The sequence below is a fragment of the Gobius niger genome (genome assembly GCF_951799975.1).
Source record: "Gobius niger genome assembly, chromosome: 15".
Classification (NCBI taxonomy): domain Eukaryota; kingdom Metazoa; phylum Chordata; class Actinopteri; order Gobiiformes; family Gobiidae; genus Gobius; species Gobius niger.
The window spans coordinates 9,064,955-9,085,647 of record NC_136866.1 but is presented as its reverse complement, the minus strand read 5'-3'; the positions used below and the strand labels follow the sequence as shown (position 1 = coordinate 9,085,647).

The following is a 20,693-nucleotide window of genomic DNA, read 5'->3' as shown; positions in this document are numbered from 1 at the left end:
TGACAATATATATATAAATAATAAATACGCAAGAAAATGAAATATGTTATGATAAATGTGTTAATTTAAATTAAAAATGTTTTTTTGGAGAGTAGCTTAGCGCCTGCCTGGTCGATCCAGTAGGTGGCGGTAATGTAAAGGAGTTTGCCAACTGCCCTAAAAATCCACTAGAAGAAGAAAAAGAAGCAGGGCGCGAATGAGGTAATGCTTTGCGTGATTTAATAACACACTTTAAAGATTAATTCCAAAGACAACGTATGAGTAAAATATACATATGTCAAATATTTTTATTTTGTACAAGCGTTTTATTCGTACGTCGGTGTTTAGCGCGCGCGGCTAGCCCAGTAAATACGAGGCTAGCTAACGTTGGTTAACAGGCAGAATATAAACAACATGTTGCTTCTCTTGTCTATCCCTGAAAGACGTCCCATATAGCGCTACGTTTTCACTTTACATGTGTGTGTTTGCTTACATTACTATTCCAGTTTCGTTTTGCCCTTATGCAGAAAATGTCTAAACGAAAAAGCAGCTTACTTGATGAAACCCCCGGTAAACGAGTCCGACCTGCGGATGAGGAAGAAGAGGAGGGGGACGAAAATGTTGACGGTAGAGACCAAGACGACCCCCTTCTGACCATACAGGTGTGTGGGAATGTTCACTGATGTTTTATCTTGATGTCTTAAATGTACTGACACTAACATGGTCTGCGCTTACAGCCGCTTTCAGCTGGTGATGTGGTGAGCGATGCAGGGATCGTGGAAAGCATCACACTGAAGAACTTCATGTGTCACTCCCTCCTTGGTCCTTTTGCTTTTGGACCCAATGTTAATTTTGTTATTGGAAACAATGGAAGCAAGTATAGCCTATCATTGATTTTTATCTTGGCCAGAGACTATGGATGAAAAATGTAAACAATTCTTGATTTGCTGAGTGAATAATCAGATTATTTTTTTCTGTGACAGGTGGGAAGAGTGCTATTCTCACCGCTCTAATTGTTGCCTTAGGTGGCAATGCACAGGCAACAAATAGAGGCTCATCACTGAAGGGCTTTGTCAAGGAAGGTGAAAGGTAAATCAAGAATTTCCACTGCACACTGTATTTTAAAAGGGGTGTAGTTTTGTCTAGTTTTACATGGCTTTTTCCTAGTTCTGCAGATGTTTCTATTACCCTGCGTAATAAAGGAAAAGATGCTTATAAACCAGAAGTATATGGATCATCTATCACCGTAGATCTGAGAATAACACGTGAAGGGCTGAGAACCTATAAACTTAAGACAAAAATGGGTAGGTCCATTATATTACATCTCTAGCTGAGTAATACATTGACTAACTCAGTCATTGAGATTATTTTTTTTTTTCAAAGGTCAAATTGTTTCAACCAAAAAGGAGGAACTCTTATGTATCCTGGACAACTTTAATATCCAGGTAAGCTATTTGGATAATTGTGTTCACAGTGCATTGCATACACAAGGAGAGTTGGGTTAAAACAGAGTTTACAAGGGGCATTAAAAAGTATTAGAATTCATTAATTGAACCTGCCCTAAGTGATGTTTTTGAATTTTTTTCGTCAGCAGGTGGAGTAGTGAACCCTGCTCGGTCAGATGCTAAGCAGTTCAGGATCTTTTTGTAAAATTCTGCCATAATGCTAAACTGTTAGCCGCGTCTGCTGCTTCAAACATTTGCGATCTTTTTTTCATGTGTTTGTGTTTCCATGGTGCGGTGGAAGTTGCGTCTTTTTCCGCAGCATAACGTTCACTGCTGTATGCGAGTGTGGCACATCTAGCGACGCTTTATGGGAATGTAACAGGAAACAGGATGACTTGGAGTAGCTTTAATAATCTTGCTCAACTTTTAGTTTTTACTGAGTAAATTTGTCAAAACAAATATGGCCTAAAACACATCGGACAGCAGTTTTTTATTTATTTTTTCTTGAAAGTTGCTTCTCTGTTGTATCCCATTTTCTTCAGTCTATTGATATTTCCTTTCATTCCTGTTTGGTGGAATGTGTGCAAATATTAAATGAAACATTCACTGATTTTAGAAGCATGACATTATATTTGCTCTTGAAGTAAATAAAACCTAAGACAAGAGTCAACTTTTTTCAGAGTTTAATTTGAGGCGTGGATGTGATTCGTGTCTTAACAAAAACAATTTATCAGCAAGTTGTAAAAATGTGTTTTTTGCACAGGTGAACAACCCTGTGTCTATTCTCACACAAGAAATGAGCAAATACTTCCTTCATTCCAAAGGAGAAGGGGACAAGTACAGGGTAATTTCTTTATACTTGTTTTTTTTATTTTTTTATTTATTTTTTTACTTTTTAACTTTTCTTTTACCATGTATAGTTTTTCATGAAAGCTACCCTGCTGGAGCAGATGAGAGAGGACTATGTCTACATCAAAGAAACAAAGAATATTACAGAAGAGAAAGTAGGACAACACAGTGAGGTAAATGTCCAAACCTTTTCCTTGTATAAATACACCCCTTTACAAGAGATATTCATTATAAGATCATTTACATTATTTGGATATATGAATATATGAATAATATCACCCTAAAATGCATCTGAAGTTAAACTTATGTTTTGTGACAGTGCCTCAAAGATCTAAAGCGCAAATACCTTGAAAAAGAGGACCGCTACAAAAGCCTGGGATCTGTTGATGAAATGCACACAAAACTGGTTGAGCTACAAAAACAAATGGCTTGGGCTTTGGTGAGAAAAACTACAGGAGTTGTCTTGTTCAATCTCGATCTTTGCTACTGCATTCATGTCAAAGCACAGCAACAATGTGGTTTGTTCATGTGGCAGGTGTTGGAAATGGAGAGAGAGATGGAACCGCTACAGGAGAAACTCAACACTGATAAGAATTCAACAAAGAAATATGACGACAAAGTGGAAGAGTGGATGGTGGGCTTGTACAATGTCATTACTGTAAACGATCTTATGTGGCATTTTGTGCCCAGGATTATATCGTCATGAACCAATGGAGACTTTAAAATGAAACAGCTGGAGTTAGTGTTAATACTAAAGTGCTCTTATTCTCCAGGCTTTTTACCCTGTAAACTACTTTTATGTAACACAATGGCATTTATTTAATCAATGCCATGAATTTCCTCTCCATTCTATTATATTTATCTAAATTTTTGCATCTAAAATGAGACTTTAAGCGTATGTAAAAAGTCCTTGGAGAGCAACTAACTGGAGTTCCCCTATTTACCAGTTGTGACCCCACAGTAAGAAGAGCTGATCTGCAGCAAAATAACATCATTCAGGCTAATGTAACAACACATGTTTTTGTATGAGACATTGAATTTCAAACTCAATGTTTTACAGAATAAGACTGAGGAGGCAGAGAAAAAGTACAAAGCAATCCAAGAACAGTTGGAACAGATTACCCAGCAAGCCCAAGAACTTCAGCCGACATGTGCTACACTGAAGGAAGAAGCCCAGAGACGCAATACTCTTCTGAAATCCAGCGAGGTCTGAAAATCAAGTTTGCCTGTTTTGTTCTGCATGATTATCAAGAATATAATCATTTTTTAAAAGCTGTGGGGGCGGGGTTTCTGCTGTAGATCACTGTTCACAGATGTCGGACAAACCTTAAAGATCTGGACAGGGACAGAACTCAGCTGTCAACAAGAATAAGTGATCTGAGGTTGAGGTATGATCAGCTCACTGGTTTTATAACCGTAGACTTGTCCATTTGTTCTTACTTTTTTGTTTGTTGTAGCATTAGCCAGACAACGGGAGCTGAGAGCCAGGCCAGGACGGAGCGGGTGCAAGAGATTGAATCTGAGATTGAAAATCTGAATCATCATATTTCCACTCTAAACCAGCAGATTGATCAGTACCAACACGCCTGTAACCGGACCAGAGAGGAGAAAGCAAGGATGAGGTAATTGGACATGCGTGAGTCGAGAAGTGTTTAAATGTGTAGTGTTTTGTTTTGTTTTTAACTTAAAAGACAGCTTATATAAATTTAAAAGCAGTAACATGTATCCCACAGAAAAGAACTTGATATCCTTCACAAGTCAATTGCAGCCAACCAAAGAAATATACAAACTTTGGAGAGTAGTCGTTCCAATCGACTGCGCCGCTTTGGAGAACACATGCCTGCACTTCGAAATGCCATAGAGGAGGCTCATCGGAGAGGGCAATTCAGACACATGCCTCGTGGACCTTTAGGTATAATCCACCACAGACTAGAATATTTTGGTAAATATATATAAAATTACTATAAATCATTGTGTCGTCCTATTCTTTTTTAGGTTTTCTAATCAGTCTGAAGGACCCAGAGCAAGCTTTAGCTATAGAGCTATGTCTCAAGGCCCTCATGTCTGCTTTCACATGTGATAACTACGACGATGAAAAAGTACTGCAAGGGCTCATGAATAGAGTTTTTCCAACAGGACGAAGGCCTACCATTATTACCAGTTCCTTTCTGCCTCGTGTCCACGACACCAGGAGGCGGTATGGACACGTTTCTCTACTGCATAGTAACGTTCATTGGGTCTAGTTGTGTTACTAGTGTAACATTCAAGGGTCATTTAGGGTTAGAGATGTTGAAATCTTTTACCTTTACATGGTTCAGGCCTGCAGTTGGCAGCTTAAACATATAAAGGTAAAAGATTTTAACATCTCTAATCCTAGTGTCTGACTAAATGAACCTTGTAACTGTAATATAACCAAACAATGATGACCTAATGTCTCCTGTTTACAGAGGTGTGAATCATCCTGACTATCCCTCTGTGCTTCAAGCACTGGAAATTGAAGACCCAGTTGTTGCCAATTGCCTTATTGACCAAAGGAGCATCGAAAGCATTCTTCTGATAAAGGTAATCTGCAATTGGTTGACACTGACGCACACTTTAAAGTGAAGATTGGTCAGTATTGTGCTGCTGATGTCTACAGAATCGCACAGAAGCGCGGAGAGTGATGCAGGGCAGAAACCCTCCCCAAAACTGCATCCAGGCCTTTTCTAAAGACGGAGATCAAGTTTTTACGAACCGCACATATTCTGCAGACCAGACTAGAGCCAACTTCTTGTCTGGAGATGTGGAGGAAGAGATCAGGTATGTCCTTTGCCAGTATTTTAACATATAGTTCATGTGGGGCTTTTTTGGTAAATAAATGTGTTTGTCAGACATTTGCAGAGAGAGCTGGAAAACCAGAGGGGCCAGGAATCTCGCTTTAACCAACAGCTGAGGAAGTTGGATGATGATATCAAAGAAAACGAGGTGTTGCTGAGGAGAGCACAGGGGGAGCAAAGACATGCCAAAGTAATCCTTTTTACTTTAAACTTCCTTTTTTTTCCCTCCAAATACTTAAACTGTATTTTCCCGGTTTTAAGGACAAGGCCACTAAATTGCAGCTTGAGTTGACGGACCTGAAAAATGTGGAAGAACCTCAATCTGAAGATCTCATGCCTTTGGTAACGTATGATGAACTGATTACAACCAAGTCCACGTGATTTGAGAAATTGTGATATTCATATATATCACTTCACGAGATTTCAAGATATCATTTCAGGACTTTGCATTTGATAAAAACAAGTCAATTGTTTATCTTACTGTTTTGATATAATGTACATAGAAAGTTAATATTAATGCACATATCTACTGTGTCTGTCTCGTGCAGGAGGAGGACCATCAGGATATTGTTTCCAAAATTGCCTCAAAACGCACAGAGTACGAAGAAGCGAAGCTTCAGATGGCTGACCTGAAGGCGTCTTATGACAAAGCAGAGCGCGAATACAACCAGCACAAAGATCGGATTAACACAATTGCAGAGGAAGCCGAAACCATCAAAGTAAAACACAGTATTTCAGCTCAGAGCGAACAAACACTACTTTGAAAAGAAGGCATGTAATCACGTTATTTTACAGGAAGAGCTGAGTAAAGCTGACCAAGAAGTGACGAAGTGCAGACATCATAAAAAACACTATGATGATAAACGTGCGGTCCATCTCCAGAACATTCAAACGCTTGTAAATAATCTCAACAGCAAAGAGAAAGAGCTGCAAGTGCGTGCCACGTTATCATTTATTGTTTTGGTTGTTACGTGAGTATTACATATTCAAGGCTTCTTTCATTTTCCAGGATGCTATTACCAAAGCCTCGGAGATTAGTGCAGAGCGTTTGGAGGTGCGTCGGACAGCCCGCAGCTTGGAGAGCGAGATCAATCGCCTGAGAGTCAAGATCAGCACTCAACAAGAGCAACAAGGTGACCGTGAGGAAGTTGTAAGGTACGGACCGCCTGCACTTACGTCAGCACTATTGTATATCTTACAATATTTAAAATGAACACACATGCACACCATCTCACTTTAACTGAAGCAAACTGCTGCTTCAGAGAGTCCATACTTTATTATGATTGAAATGATGAGTGAAATCCACCTGTCACTCACTCACAAACTGGTTGTCACAGAGATAATTTTTATGTCACATCCCACTGTCCTTGGGGGGTCAGCCCATTAGTCCGACGTCTCATCATTCCGAAAATGTCCCATTGAGTCGGGGTTGAAAAATAAAATAGGGTTCAGGCAAGAGCCCACTGACCAGGCCACCGTTTTTCCATACTGAGATAAGTTCTTCCCTGAGCTTAGACGAGTTGATTCGTACTTGTCTGGTCTGTGTGCTTGTCTGTGGAAGAGTGTGGTCGCTTCCAACTTCACCCCCGTTTGGAACTACTGTATAGGAATACATTGGGAGAGGGCAAATGCTAACAACATATTTGGTCATTTTACGTGACTGAGGGCACACACAAAGACCAGACATCAACTCGTCTAAGCTCAGGTAAGAACATATTTCAGAATGTAAAAACGGTGGCCTGTTCCTTTTAAGCTTGGGTCCGCTGGTTGTATATGGCTTTCTAATCCACAACTGGGTTAGAGATGTAGTACTAATGGCACCTCTGCTCAATGGTACATTTTCGGAATAATGAGATGTTGGACTAATGGGTTGTCGGATCAATGGCATGGCATCGTCCTATCGAATATCGAATTCGCCGATATCAAATTTTTCGGTAACGGTCTAACGCTTATAAACGCCAATATCTCCAGAACGGAAAAACGGCCAGTCAGAGCTTCTTAAGCCTTAGGGAACCTGAGAAACATCGCAATGAAAATTGGTTACTAGTTTGTTAAACACAAGTTTCACTAAACCTCAGTCAATATGGACATGCTGTATGTCATTTTGAAGCACATAACCTGGGGAATTGGTTTTAACCCCCGCAATTGTGTTTTTGATTACCGCGCAAAATGCCACGACTAGCAACAGCATGCTAATGCTAACGGCAGCATGCTTATGCTAACGGCAGCATGCTTATGCTAACGGCAGCATGCTAATGCTAACGGCAGCATGCTAATGCTAATGGCAGCTAGTCAAGACTGAGACAGAAATTATAATTGGATCATGTAATGAAATGTGTTCTAGTGTGTATATATAGTAGGGCTGCAACTAACGATTATTTCGGTAATCGATTAATCTACCGATTATTTTTACGATTAATCGATTAATCGCTTGGCTGTGAAAGGTGCATGGAAATTGTATTTTTTTTTAAATTTTATCACATAGAGCTAAAGTGGCGGCGCTTGAGGACATGTTGATGGAGTAAACTTAAAGTAAACGTTTGTGGGAGGCTCTTTGTGCTAATTCTGCTTTCTGATTGGACGAGACAAAGACAGATATTTATGAAATTTACAATGTACAAAACACTGCAGACCCCAACTTAAAAAACAAAGTAGGTTTTCATCCATATTACATAATTGTCATGTCTTTTTTGCTCTATTTTAGTCTGTGTTTACTAGAAAACGATTAATCGATTACTGAAATAGTTGACAACTATTTTAGTAATCGATTAGTTGTCGATTAATCGATTAGTTGTTTCAGCCCTAATATATAGTAACATATTTTTACTACTCAGATCACATTGAGTTGTTAATATTCATGCAACCTAAAAGCCTGTCAACTAGCCAAGGATATTTGGTGTAGAAATGTCCTGTACTCGTTGCTTAATGTAAAAAAGAAAACAAGACTGTATTGATGCCACACTGGAGAAAAGAGGATGCTTCACTTTTTCACTCGGTGAAAGCCTGGACAGGAGTGTTTTTAATAAATCAGCCTTATGCCCCTAATGACACTCCCCCTGTTGTCACAGTTTAACACATTTTTCAGTTTAGAGGCTTCACATACAGGATTATAGACAAGACATTTTTGAATAATCGGCCAAAAAAAACGATCAAAAATATTGGCCGTGCATACCGGCATCGGCCTTTGAAAAACCCATATCAGTCGACCTCTATTCCTTGGTACAAATATCCAAATATTCTGTACAGGCAATACCTAGAGGCTCAGGTGAATTACAAAAACATGGCTCAGCAGATGAAGAACCTCAACAGCTTCATAAAAAGTCTTGATAATGTCATGAATCGCCGACTACAGGCTTACGCCGAGCTCAGGAGGTAAGCCAAAGAAGTGACATTGCTTATTTAATTTCCTCAATCATTTTAATCTTTTTGTTTTACCCCCATCATCAGATTCCTTTCAGCTCGCTGTAAATACTACTTTGACAGCATGCTGGCTCAAAGAGGCTACACGGGAAGCATGATCTTCGACCACAAGAATGAAACCCTCTCTATTTCTGTAAGGACTAAAGATTTAACAACTATGGGGTAAAATAAAGGGTTTTCAAAGCTATGAATATTCAAAATGAGCTGTTTATGTTTCCATTTTGATGTATAATCCTCTTGTCTGAAATAGCAGTTGTTTGTGTGTATGTGTAGGTGCAGCCGGGACCAGGAAACAAGGCTGACCTGAGTGACATGCGCTCACTGTCCGGAGGCGAGCGCTCTTTCTCCACCGTCTGCTTTGTTCTCTCTCTCTGGGCCTTCACAGAGGCGCCTTTCCGCTGTCTCGACGAGTTCGATGTTTATATGGTAAATATAGAAATATGATCTCAGTATTTATTGTTGTTGGGCCTCTATCATTTTTATGTATTGTTTAGGACATGGTGAATAGGAGAATATCAATGGACATGATGCTGAAGGTTTCTGCCAGTCAGCTTTACCGACAGTTCATTTTCCTCACTCCACAAAACATGGGGTAAGACTAAGTTAATTCTTTATTTCGATTTTGTCATCAAAGCAAATGGACCACCCGAATAGATGCTATATTGTTTCTAGGTCTTGTGTAACATGTCTTTTGATTAATGACGCTGTTGTTTATGGTTCAGGAAAGGTCCTGTAAATGTATACTTTAAATTCTGTGGGAAAGGACACGAGTTCATGTATCTACAATTAACCGTGACATTTATGTTGTTTTTTTGCCCCAGATCACTTCCAGTCAGTAAAATCATCCGCATTCTACGCCTCAGGGATCCAGAACGCGGTCAGAACACTGCGCTGGGACCCGCCAACCATGAAAACCAGTAGCATTTTTTGTCCTGTGCATAGACTGCTGCAGGTGCCTTTATTTTCAGCCGACGGGAAAGGGTTATGCATTCCTTTGTTCTTTGTTTACACTGAAGTTCAGCTATTTGTTTAAAAGCACCAAGCGATTCATTCTGTTCAAGAAGAACTGCAATATATTTATAATAAATAGTTTTTCATGTTCATTAGTGAATGCGTTTTGTATTTGTAATCATGTTTTCTTTCTAGCTCAGTGGAGTACAGTCATTTTGAATTGCTTTGACTTTTAAAAGGACCTGAGATTAAAGGCCAAAAACCCATTAATGGTGGTCTTGTGAGAAGGAAGGATTTGTACCTTTAAAGACTCTGTTCCAAATCCTCACAACGCAGTCCACTTGAATGCACTTCCATTCAAGCACAAAACAGTTGTTGACAGCCTTCCTGACCTCTGTTGCAATACATCTCTTTTACCATTAGATATTGCAACATGAAGACCTATTCTCTTGCCTCACGGATGTTTGAAAGAAGTGCAGTATACGAGAATATTTCTGGGGCTAAGTATGAACGGCATGTGAACTTTGAAAGTATGGATGATTCCTCCTCCACTGGCAGCCAGCCAATATCGGAAAATGCAACTCCCGATTCCAAAGGCCACAGGAAGATGCATTTTGCGCTTTTGCCTGAGAAGTACAAACCTTTGATGGGGCATGATGATGAGCTTGAGAAGAAGAAAAGAAAGAAGGAAAAGTACAAAAAAGTCAGAAAGGTGAGTTCTGTGTTAACAGCATGTAGGTGCTGCCAAATACAAGTTAGCTTCTGGTACTACATGGATACAACTTACCACGAAATTATTCAAAATTATTACCTTGAAGAAGTCCCTGTCTTTCACAAAGTATTTGTGGATTAAAATGCTACACTTAGTAACAAAGTTTAATATAAAGTTAGACCATTTGGAGCCAGATGTTTTATTATTGTATCATTTTCTCTGTCACATCCTTACAACGGGATCATTTAGAGACCAGCACAGCAGCTGCTTGAGCTGAAATTATACATTTTTACATGTTAGTCATGCAACATCTGTTATGTACTAATAATTTACAATTGGTGAGGTTGTCTTGAGAAGATAATTATTGACTACTGATCAAAATAAACAAATGGCCAAACCCTTGTTTTCCAGAATGTGCGGAAAACCCTGAAGTGCACCTGGAAGTGTCTGGTGCTTGGTTTGTACAATTTTGCTCTGGGATATTGCACTCCCATGTCTGTGGCTACTACTTTTACCCCTGATTTTCATCAAAGACCAAAGCCATGAAGAGTCTACAACTGCTCTGTCTGGGAAACAAGGAAAAATGCTATTATTATTAAAACACACAAATGTCCTGAAACATTTCTATTGAGTCCATTGAAGGCTTTAATTACGGATACGTGCACTGCAAAAAGTAACTGGTGACATAAAAAAGATGAAAATAAATGTGTATATTTGACAGACTTGGTTTCAGACTTCAACATAGAAACAGGGATTTATGACAGAAAAGACAATGTATGACCGCCTGGATCAGTATCATAAAGAAATAAAGAAATTGTCATAATGTTTCAAAACATGTTTGTACGCTGTACATTTGAAAACTTTGGCTGATAATGACTAATAAACTGGACTGTTTCGATCCAATGAGTAATTTAATCCTCTGACGCAGAAAATGGGCGGCGCTTTTAGTGACGTATTTTTTGGGCGACGCGCAGGTTCTTCCGCATTCGTCTTGTTTACAGTTTAGCATCACAGCCAAGCTAAAATTTTATATTTGCTTTTGTATGATGGCTGCTCAAAAAGCGCAAAATATTAGCTCAATTCCAGTTGATGGCTTTAGCAATCTAAGAATTACATCAATATGGACGTTTCTTATGTCTGTAAGTACATTGAATTTGGTGTCGCTGTGAGAAAATGTACAAATGCGACCGACAGTCTTTTTTATAATTTATGCTCATTGTACAATAGATGAGCATGTTGTTGGCTTCGTTATCAGGTGCAGTGGTCGGAGTCTTGGCTCATCGGGCTTATATGTTTTCATGTCGTGTGTTTGTGTGTGACTCTGGTGACCTGCAGATACTACAAAGCTCAGATTTGTCACTTCTTGCTTATGGGTAAGTGTTCATAAACTACCACTTCTTTCTTTTTAATTTTTCATTACATTGTAACTTACATTTACTTTGTATATTTTTAGTGAGCTTAGTGTACAGTGCTGAGTATTTGAACGAGTTTGCTGCAATGAACTGGAAGTAAGGTCCAAGTTAAGCCCATCTTGGGGAATAAAAAATAAAAACATCTTCAAAAACTAATTATTTTCTTGTTGCAGGTCTTTTTCTAATTTCCAGTACTTCGATTCCAAGGGCATGTTCATTTCCTTGGTATTCTCCATTCCTCTTTTGATGAACACAGTTATTATTGTTGTAAGTAGAATTGATAATTGAAATATATGTACAGACAGCATATTATTATATTTGTATATGTCTTTTTTTCACTGCATTTTATTAAAATATTGTATGCTATATATCTGTGGTGTTGTTGTAAGACACATTGAGTTGCCTAAATTATAACGTGTTTGACCTCTGCTTGTGTTTTCGTAGATGGTGTGGGTGTGTAGGACATTTTCCACAATGACTGAGCTGAAAGCACTGCAGCTAAAAAGGAAGATGCGCAAAGAGAATCGTCAGAAGACCGACTGACTAAACTATTTCCTAAAATGGATTTGGAACAAGAGGAATCCTAAATCCTAATCCCAAATGTTGGAACGGCGCACGTGTTTTTCAGTGATTTTAAAAAGACTGATAAGAGTGCCTCAAGTAAGGATTCCGGAAACATTAAGGTCCTGTTTGTGTTTGGCAAATTTATTTATAGCCTGCAATTCTGTTTTTAGAGTGCTCATCTTGAAAAATAAAGTCTAATGATCTTCACTTTTTCCCCAAAGGGCTTTCTCATGGAGCCCTAAAAGATCAAACAGTAAAAGGGAAGCAGTGAATGATGAAAATGTGGGTCTGATCATGAGTTTGACACTGTGCTCTTGTTGAAAATAAACCCATTAGAAACAGCCAGAGCCAGCCAAAGTTTAATTACAAAATGCAATAGTTCACATTCCCAAATTCGCACACGTGTCTGACCACTTCCAGTCAGTTAGACAGCCCGGAGGTCCTACAAGTCCTAAGACCTGCTGGGAGGGCTTAAGGGGGACAAGGCAGTCTGCAGAAGGTACCAATGTCTGTAGCAGCTTAAGCTGGTCGATCACTTAACTCCCTCAGACCTCACTGTGTGTCACTATGAAGCTTATGGGGCCGGTAGTTTGTCAGATTTATCCCCCAGTGGGAAAATATCCAGAACATTGATCCGACACTGTCTGTCATGCGTGTTACACGTTCCTCTATCTTTGCGGTACACGCAGTGCACAGCCTGAAAGGGGAAATTACATTATGCCTCAAGCACCCCGAATCACATGTTAAGTTATTTTGTGATATCTAGTAGTTACACCACAAAATTTCATACATTCCAAAATAGGTAAAATATGAAATTAAAATGACACGCCAATTTGGTAAACATATAATTAGATGATATGCCCATTATTTCAAGCATTGAGCTCTGTTTGTGATCTTTCAATTTCAAACTTCTATCAAATATAGGGTGTTTCTTATTAGTTCCACTAGATGGCACAATAGACTCGGTGGTTCTGATCATAATCAGACCATTTACATTGTATTGCAACCTTTTACATATCTACTATACTCCGAGATGAGAAAGGTAAACTATGTGCAGTGTACTGTGATATGGAATAGACACACATAAGATGCTTCAGTAGCCTATTTAAACAACTTGACTTGAATTTAAATTTGAATGTATCTAAATTAGGAGATCTGCTAAATTCTTAAGATCACGCTTTTAAATCATGATTTCTTCATTTGGAATAAGTTGGGACAAAACAGCTGCGGTCTAAATTGTGGAAATACTTTGGCTTGTCAGAGGAACACCTGATAGAGGTCTGAGAAGATGACGATATTGTTTTACAGAGGACCAGAAGCAGATGGGAAGCGTGTACGTGCGCAGAGCAGTGACTTCAAAGAAGCTTGAACAGCATTTATCACACGTGGAAACTAACAGAGGCCGATGGGACAACGTTTTTATTGTTACGCACAGTCGATGCACCAAATGCACCAAAGGTTTTTCTCACAATGCACCCACTTTGACCTGTTGTAATCCATAGAAGATTTCCAACACTTTGAGGAAGATTAATGAATTTAAGTGGAACATACAAGAGACACTGGCCAAGAAACTATCACGCTTTTTAGGGATTACTTCAAATACCCGAACACAGCTTCAAAAGATTCTCCATCACTGGCCAAGTCCGAAAAGTCACAAACTATTATAATGATCTGAGTATTATTCTTTATAGTCTTCATCAAGGGAAATTTCTATTTGTTTGTTTTTTAATGTTTTGTGTGAGAGTATAAATGTACTAAACATATCCTTCTAGCAGCATCCTGAACATGTATATTTCACCCAAAATTGCACAAATAACAACCTTCACCTTTGCCTCTTGTTTCCAAAAACCTAAACAATATGAGTCAAGCTAATTTTTTATGTATGCAGCATTCCTTCAAATGTAAATAAACCTAATATCGTAGTGCAGCTGTTTGTGATTGGGGCGTTGCATGTCGGTATGAGCCCAATCTGAAATGTGTTTTGATGTGCTTTTGAAAGAATGAGAACAAGCAGATGTTGTGTAGGTTGTCACTGGACCTACTTGGAGTTTACATCTGCAGCAGCAGCAGCAGCAGCTAGGAGGAAGTGGGGATCTTCAATATGGCAGTCTATTTGCTTTTCTATGACCGAGTTCACTCTCACTCTCTACACAGTTTACATTGGCTCTTATCTCAGGTCCAAAACATCTGTGGTTGGTAAAATCACTTAGAGAGAAAAAAAAAAAAATGCCTGTACTGTATTGGGACAATTTCAGATCATGTGTGCATTTTTTCCCAACTATGTTATTATGTGGAAATCGGATACTGAAAATGTTCAAAAATGATTTTCATACTTCTATAGAGGCTGTAACTTTATGCAGCACAGGCAATGACTGGAATTTAACATAGATCCAAAGTTTTATGAATGTTGAGAGCAAGAACTGTAGGCTATTTTGGGGCCATACTTATGTCACTAACCACCACTTTATGTTTTTAATATGTATCAGACTGCTCCATAATAAATATTTAATGAGATCCAAAATCTTTCAGAAGCTTCAGATGTGCTTTTCTAGTACCGACAACAGTCCACGAATGCAAATAGATTTCCTTCTCAGTTTATTCCCAAAATCGTATAAAATCCCCATGAATAATCTACGAGATAACCCGTCTGATTGCTGTTATCATCTCCACTTTTATAGCTATCCTATCGGCATAATATTTAGTTTGGGAAGCAACATCTCTTGACCTTGCGCTGGTGTCTGATAACAGCAGTAGCATCTTGAGTCAGTGGCTATGACTGGACTCTGTAATGCAATGAGGTGTAAGAGGAGGAAGAGGAGGGCGACGTGGGGTGAGAGGGGTCAGGAGTAGCTGACAGATGAGTCACTGGCAATGAATGAGTCACACGCAGCACACTATTATAATATATAGATGGGATAGATGTTATATTCAGCATACAGGTAATGGGTAAAGTAAGGGATGGCCAGGAATCATCATTCAAGTCTATTCCTGCAGGTTTAACAACTCAGTCATGATTTCTGCTATATTTGTAAAATCAGAAAAATCAAAGCCCTTATCAAATATATTCATGATTTATCTGCCTTGGACTAAATTCCTTTCTACATCTTTTGAATGACAGGTAACAAAAATAATCCGGTGCCAACATTTCTACATAGGCCTATACTTGTTCTTAATACCAAACTCCATGGTTTTGGTTTAGGTACCTGCTTCTGTAGACTTTCATGCAACTGGGAATGTTCCATCATAATAGGCATTTTCAAATATATGAGTTAAGTTGACCGAGTGGAGAACGTTTCGCTTCTATCTGACCACAAGAGTAAGAAGCATCTTTTCGTCCTTGTGGTCAGATGTAAGACTGGTAACACACAAGTGAGAGGCCTGTGCAGTGCACCGTAGCCTATACGTCTGAAAACAGAAACAAACATGACAACATTTGTAGAATCTCCACTTCAGTGGTTAAAAGAACAGGCCACCATTTTTCGATACTGAGATATGTTCTTGCCTGAGCTTAGATGAGTTGATGTGTACCTGTCAAAGACCAAAGATGTTGTTAGCATTTGGCCTCTCCCAGCATATTCCTATGGCTTCAAACGGGGATGAAGTTGGAAGCGACCACGCTCTTCCACGGCATGCTCAAAGACCAGACAGGTACGCATCAACTCGTCTAAGCTCAGTAAGAACATATCTCAATATGCAAAAATGGTGGCCTGTTCCTTAAAAGTCATTTTGGAACAAAATAACCTTTACTTGAATAATTTTCATATTGGATCAATAAATAGAACATTATGAATGACATATTGTTGGCCACAACAATTTTATTTGTTTATGAAAGCAAGACTTATATACAGATAATGTTTTCAGTTATCGTCTGTATATGTGAGATCATGCAGTGTGGCTGTCTAATACAAAGCTGACCTTGCCATCCCACTTTTGCATAATGTAGCGTCATTGTATTGACTTTTGTCTCTGGTTACTTTGGGGAATGATGGCATAACAGGGTTGCCCTGTAAATACAATCAACACACTGATATGGGATATTGCCTTTGGAGTCATTTGTCATATTTCTCTATTTTTTCTTTTCCTGTCTTCACCAAGTTGTTTATTGTACCAACATAATTTGGCAAAATATTATTATTTGGTAGTGAAGTGAACTCACATCTTGATGAGAAACTCCAAAGCATGTCAATCTTTTGCCAAAATTGACAAGAGGGAAGGAAGAACATGGCAGAGCCAAGAAGAAAAAAGTTGAAGTGTTGAAGTGGTGCTGATGGAGAGTCAAGTCGACCTGAGAGAAGAAGAGGGAGTTCATCACAAATGAAATGTCGAAATCCCGGTGAAACAACGATTGAAACATGATTGAGTCCAGCCCGTGTTATCTGAAAAATGTAAGTTGTTAAAGTTTGAATTTAAGGGTTATCAAGCAAAAGGGCCTCGTTCACCTCCTGTTAATCACGCATGCAGATCGCTGGTTTGTTGAAACGGTTGTGCTGCCAAGACTCCCAAAGCAATGTCATAAATCTACTGGGGTGGATACAAGCACACACTTGAGTAAACATGCAAAAAATATCTAAGGTCATTAAGAGTTGTTTATCATCGGGGGAAACGGCAGAACTTTCGCTAAACCAAAAAGTAGAAGAATTAAGATGCACTCAAAATATGGTGGGTGCATGGAGGTGCTGCTGAATGAAATAAGCTTGTTAATGTCCATTCTCTCACATATCTGCCTGTCTGGACAACGCACCCAAGAGACACTGTCTCCATCGTCACTTATGCCAATTTGGAGCTTCCATCTGAAAGGCATGAATCATAGCAGTAATGTGAGCCCTGGTAGAGCCTTGTCACTCTGAGGCTTTTGATTCTCTTTTGGGTCTTAAAAGAAAATGTCCATCCCTCTTTAAGAATAAATATGTGTGATTAGGATTTTTTTTTCTTCTAAATATAGAGTGGATTTTGTTCATCTACGTTAATGAGCAGCTTTTATGTCCCCACAGGGATTCATTAGTGATCATGGAGAGAGACGATGTGCTGCAGGTCGACTGTATTGTTTCAATATTGGCCCCTGACATGTGCTGTAATGTGAAATGTCACTCGTGCCCTCTGCTTCATGTGAGGACTCTCATTAGAGCAGTGTGACCTACTGCTTACACTGACCACTTTGCTTTGACACCTTTAACAACCCGTATAATGTCAATCTCACGGTGCACCATTCCCATTATCTTGAAAGACTGTTGAAAGTTCAGAACATTTAATTCTTTTATTGATATATTTATTCTTGAAGTAATTCATATCTACTCAATTACCGCATCACAGTCGGTGGGACATCTGTGAAAAAGTTCTATAGCAGCTAAACGATAAAAGATGATGTTACAAGGTCTCTGTGGATAAAAAGTACAACCGATTTGCTGAATATTTGACTCACACATCCTCACATCTGCTAGCACACAAACAAAAATCCTTATCTGTGAACGTGATTCTTGCAATAGCTTTGAGAACTTATTTACAAAATCCTGATAAGTGGAAGGGCAAGACCAGATCATATCCCACTGTGGCAGGTGATTTTCTGTGGCAGCTTTGAAAGGGAAAGTCCAAAAAGGAAAGGGAAAGAAAGACAATTTTGGCATGTAAATAAACACTTTCTGTTTGGTAACAACAGTGTTAGCCATCTCTGGTTAAATTATTTATTCGCTCGACATTTTTGCGTGAAAATGTTATTTCTTTCATCACCAAGTCAATTGGATTATAATTAGGTTTATTGGCGCAAAAGCAAACAAGCTCCCAGACTTGGTGTGTCTCCGAGAGCGCTGTGTGGCCGCAATCCAAAATCTTCTATTGTTCAAATAACATTAAACCGCTTTTATCTGCAGCACGGGCCAAAGAACACACTCTCACAAAAGTGGAAATTGTGAAAGATTAAAAGAGGTTGTTTGGGGAGGCTGATTATGCTGTAACGGATCACATCTGGACAGTGGGAGATACAAACGGATGGAAGCTGAGGGTCAAATGTGCCCTTAAACATGGATCTATTTCTTTTTGTTCTTGTGAAGTTCTGACTCACCGTCCTCATCAGTATGACATGCCGTGAATGCAAATTTGTCACGTCAAGGATCTGCAAGACTTCTCACACCCCAGCAGGCACATATAGACAAAAGCAAGTCCCTATTCTGCATTAATGAACTCTCACTGCTTAGGAGTTTCTTGCGGGAAACTTCGAAACATAGCTCAAACTCCATCCCTTTTTTTTTTTATGTTTAACACATTTCAATTAGTTTTTATGATTGGCCTGTTTTGTGCAACAGATGGTGTCAGTTCTTCTTGGAAAACAAAAGTGGCAGTGCCTGTGTTTGGAAAATGGCACTCATGGGCGGGGGGTTCCAGACCTCCTCTCACCCTCTTGGAGATAAGTGAGCAATGGACATGTACAATATATCATGTCTGAACTGTGTCACGCTAGATGGATCGCCAGATAGCAACAGCTAATAATCACCTCGTTTCAAAGTTTTACCAGCGTGTTTTGGGAACTTATCTTCCCAGGAAACAAATAAACACAAGTGTTGTTTGTCTTTATGGCCGAGTTTCATTTACAGATCAAATGTGTCTAAATTGTCTTGACCCCGAAACACAAACTCACAAATGAAATGTTTGAGGGGGTTTTGGGGGAAAAAATAGCATATTGAAAGAGGTTTGTTTACAAAGAAATGCTTATTCAACTCATTAAAGCACAAATCCTTTACTGATAAGGGTAGTTGATAAGTGGCCAATGGGACTGGCCTAATTGGGGTTTATATTGTTTGCTTTAGGCTTGTAATTTAAACACTGAGATGGGGGAGTCTCATGGTATGTTATATATAAATATTCAAAAGAAAAACTGAAAAGGGAAAGGGAATACTACGGCGCATTAGCATAAACTTCGCTATCATGTATAGCCAGCCTAAATAAATCATGTTGAATATTTTGGAGCAGGTTCACTCGCAAGTCCTTGGGAAGAGTATAGCGTCAGACTCAGTTCCTGCGTGCTTTTCTGGGCACCCTGGGGAGTGTCCACCTTGAGTCCTGCAGATTTAGGACAACAGCGCATGAAAAAAAAAATACACAACTCTTACACAGATCCGACTGATGTCCAGCACCCTATAGCTGCCTCCGGTGCAGAGGAGGACCCACGCTGGGACCGACGAGTGCCTGTCAGTGGGGCTCTGGTGAAACAGAGGGCAGCGTCCAGGCTACAGCAGGGGCGTCGGCAGACTTTTGTTTCAAGTTTCAAGTTTAATGGTTTTGTATAGCCCAATATCACAACAGAAGTGTCACTCGGGTGGCCCAGGGTTGGCACTGTGTCACTGGCCCAAGTCAAGCTTTTTCATTTAATAATTTATCATTTTTGTTTTCACACATGATAGGATTTATTTATTTAAGCAGGATTTATTTATTTTTGGTGTATTTCTGATGCCATTGGGGGGGATACAAAAGACTTTAAAAAATTAGGATCGTTCAAAAGTTCATTTATTTCTGTTATTCAACTTAAAATGTGCAATGAATGTATGATACAGATTCAATACATTACTCATTACTTTATTTGTTATAATTTTCATTATTATGGCTTACATTTTATGAGATTTTTCATTTGGGTTTTTTTACAAGCTGAGCCATAATAATCTAAATTATAACATATGAAGCCTAGGCGTTAACTCAACCTGGTAGACTAATTTCAGCATCACCTACCTCCAGACAATGATCGCTTCCGGGAGGACCGCACCTCCACCTCAGCCATCAGCGCAAGAGCCGCACCTCCGTAGCAGCCAATCATCGCCCTCGGTCCCGCTTTTAAACCCCAGCCATCATGGTTCGTTCGCTTCCCGGCTGCGCTGCGACCCACCTCCGCCCCACCTCCGCCCCACCTCTGCCTCTTCCATCCACGGCTTCTCCCTGCTGCATCTACACGGGTCTCCTATACCACCACCAGTGTCCAGGCTCCGGGGGGAACTCTAAGCTGTTCATCCACACTGACTTTCATACATCGATGTCTACTGCCGGGGCCAAAACTTATATACATGTCAATAAATCTTCCTAATCACTGTTTGCATTTTTGTCTGTTTGAGTCTATTTGTAGATACAAAAGCAGTTTTCAGCTTTTGAAACCCCCCAATGGCGTCACAAACAAACCAATAAATTAACAAATCCTGCTTGGCCGTCTGGGCGACGCCATCCTGGTGCTGCTGTCAATCACCAGTTACCGTGCAACTGATCAGTTTTACATGACTTGGCATCAATATGGCAGCGGCCGCCATCAGGTGTCTGAAAAAGACCGATTCACCTGTGCTTCAACTGAGGTTTTAACACTTCAAATTCACCATTGTAGTACACCCTGGGGCAAACTGTTTCCTCACATTTATAACTATTTCGTCACGTTTGCTGTGGTTTGGTGATAAAAGTTAAAGTGATTTAAGTAAAAATGGCCCATCAAATTCCAGTGGTGGCGTGTGCTTCCCCTGGCCACCTTGTAGACACACATTGTTGTCATCAGAAAATCAGGTTGTAACCAAATTCTTTTAGC

At 39.5% G+C, this 20,693-nt stretch overlaps 2 protein-coding genes across 3 annotated transcripts; both read left to right on the top strand.

Annotated features, from left to right (window-relative positions):
- Positions 1–176: 176 nt before the first annotated feature.
- Positions 177–9,615, top strand: LOC306974996 (structural maintenance of chromosomes protein 6). 2 transcript variants are annotated; one of them, XM_079572405.1, is made up of 27 exons: positions 177–201; positions 486–641; positions 717–856; positions 943–1,068; positions 1,147–1,283; positions 1,363–1,424; positions 2,188–2,268; positions 2,345–2,446; positions 2,593–2,712; positions 2,809–2,907; positions 3,334–3,480; positions 3,573–3,661; positions 3,731–3,895; positions 4,007–4,185; positions 4,269–4,470; positions 4,721–4,835; positions 4,912–5,072; positions 5,144–5,279; positions 5,351–5,431; positions 5,638–5,808; positions 5,885–6,022; positions 6,099–6,244; positions 8,336–8,461; positions 8,537–8,642; positions 8,783–8,935; positions 9,004–9,101; positions 9,331–9,615. In XM_079572405.1, exons 2-27 carry the CDS (start codon positions 501–503, stop codon positions 9,428–9,430), a joined length of 3,321 nt encoding a protein of 1,106 aa, XP_079428531.1. In that variant the 5' UTR covers positions 177–201; positions 486–500; the 3' UTR covers positions 9,431–9,615. The 2 variants fall into 2 exon arrangements, with proteins under 2 accessions (XP_079428531.1, XP_079428530.1); XM_079572404.1 differs by lacking the exons at positions 177–201; positions 486–641; positions 717–856 and having other exon boundaries at positions 916–1,068; positions 3,573–3,655.
- Positions 9,616–11,158: 1,543 nt separating this feature from the next.
- Positions 11,159–12,256, top strand: tmem18 (transmembrane protein 18). Its single transcript, XM_079572339.1, has 5 exons — positions 11,159–11,311; positions 11,428–11,545; positions 11,626–11,680; positions 11,758–11,851; positions 12,029–12,256. The coding sequence occupies exons 1-5, from the start codon at positions 11,216–11,218 to the stop codon at positions 12,125–12,127; spliced, it is 462 nt and encodes a 153-aa protein (XP_079428465.1). The 5' UTR covers positions 11,159–11,215; the 3' UTR covers positions 12,128–12,256.
- The last annotated feature ends 8,437 nt before the right edge of the window (positions 12,257–20,693 follow it).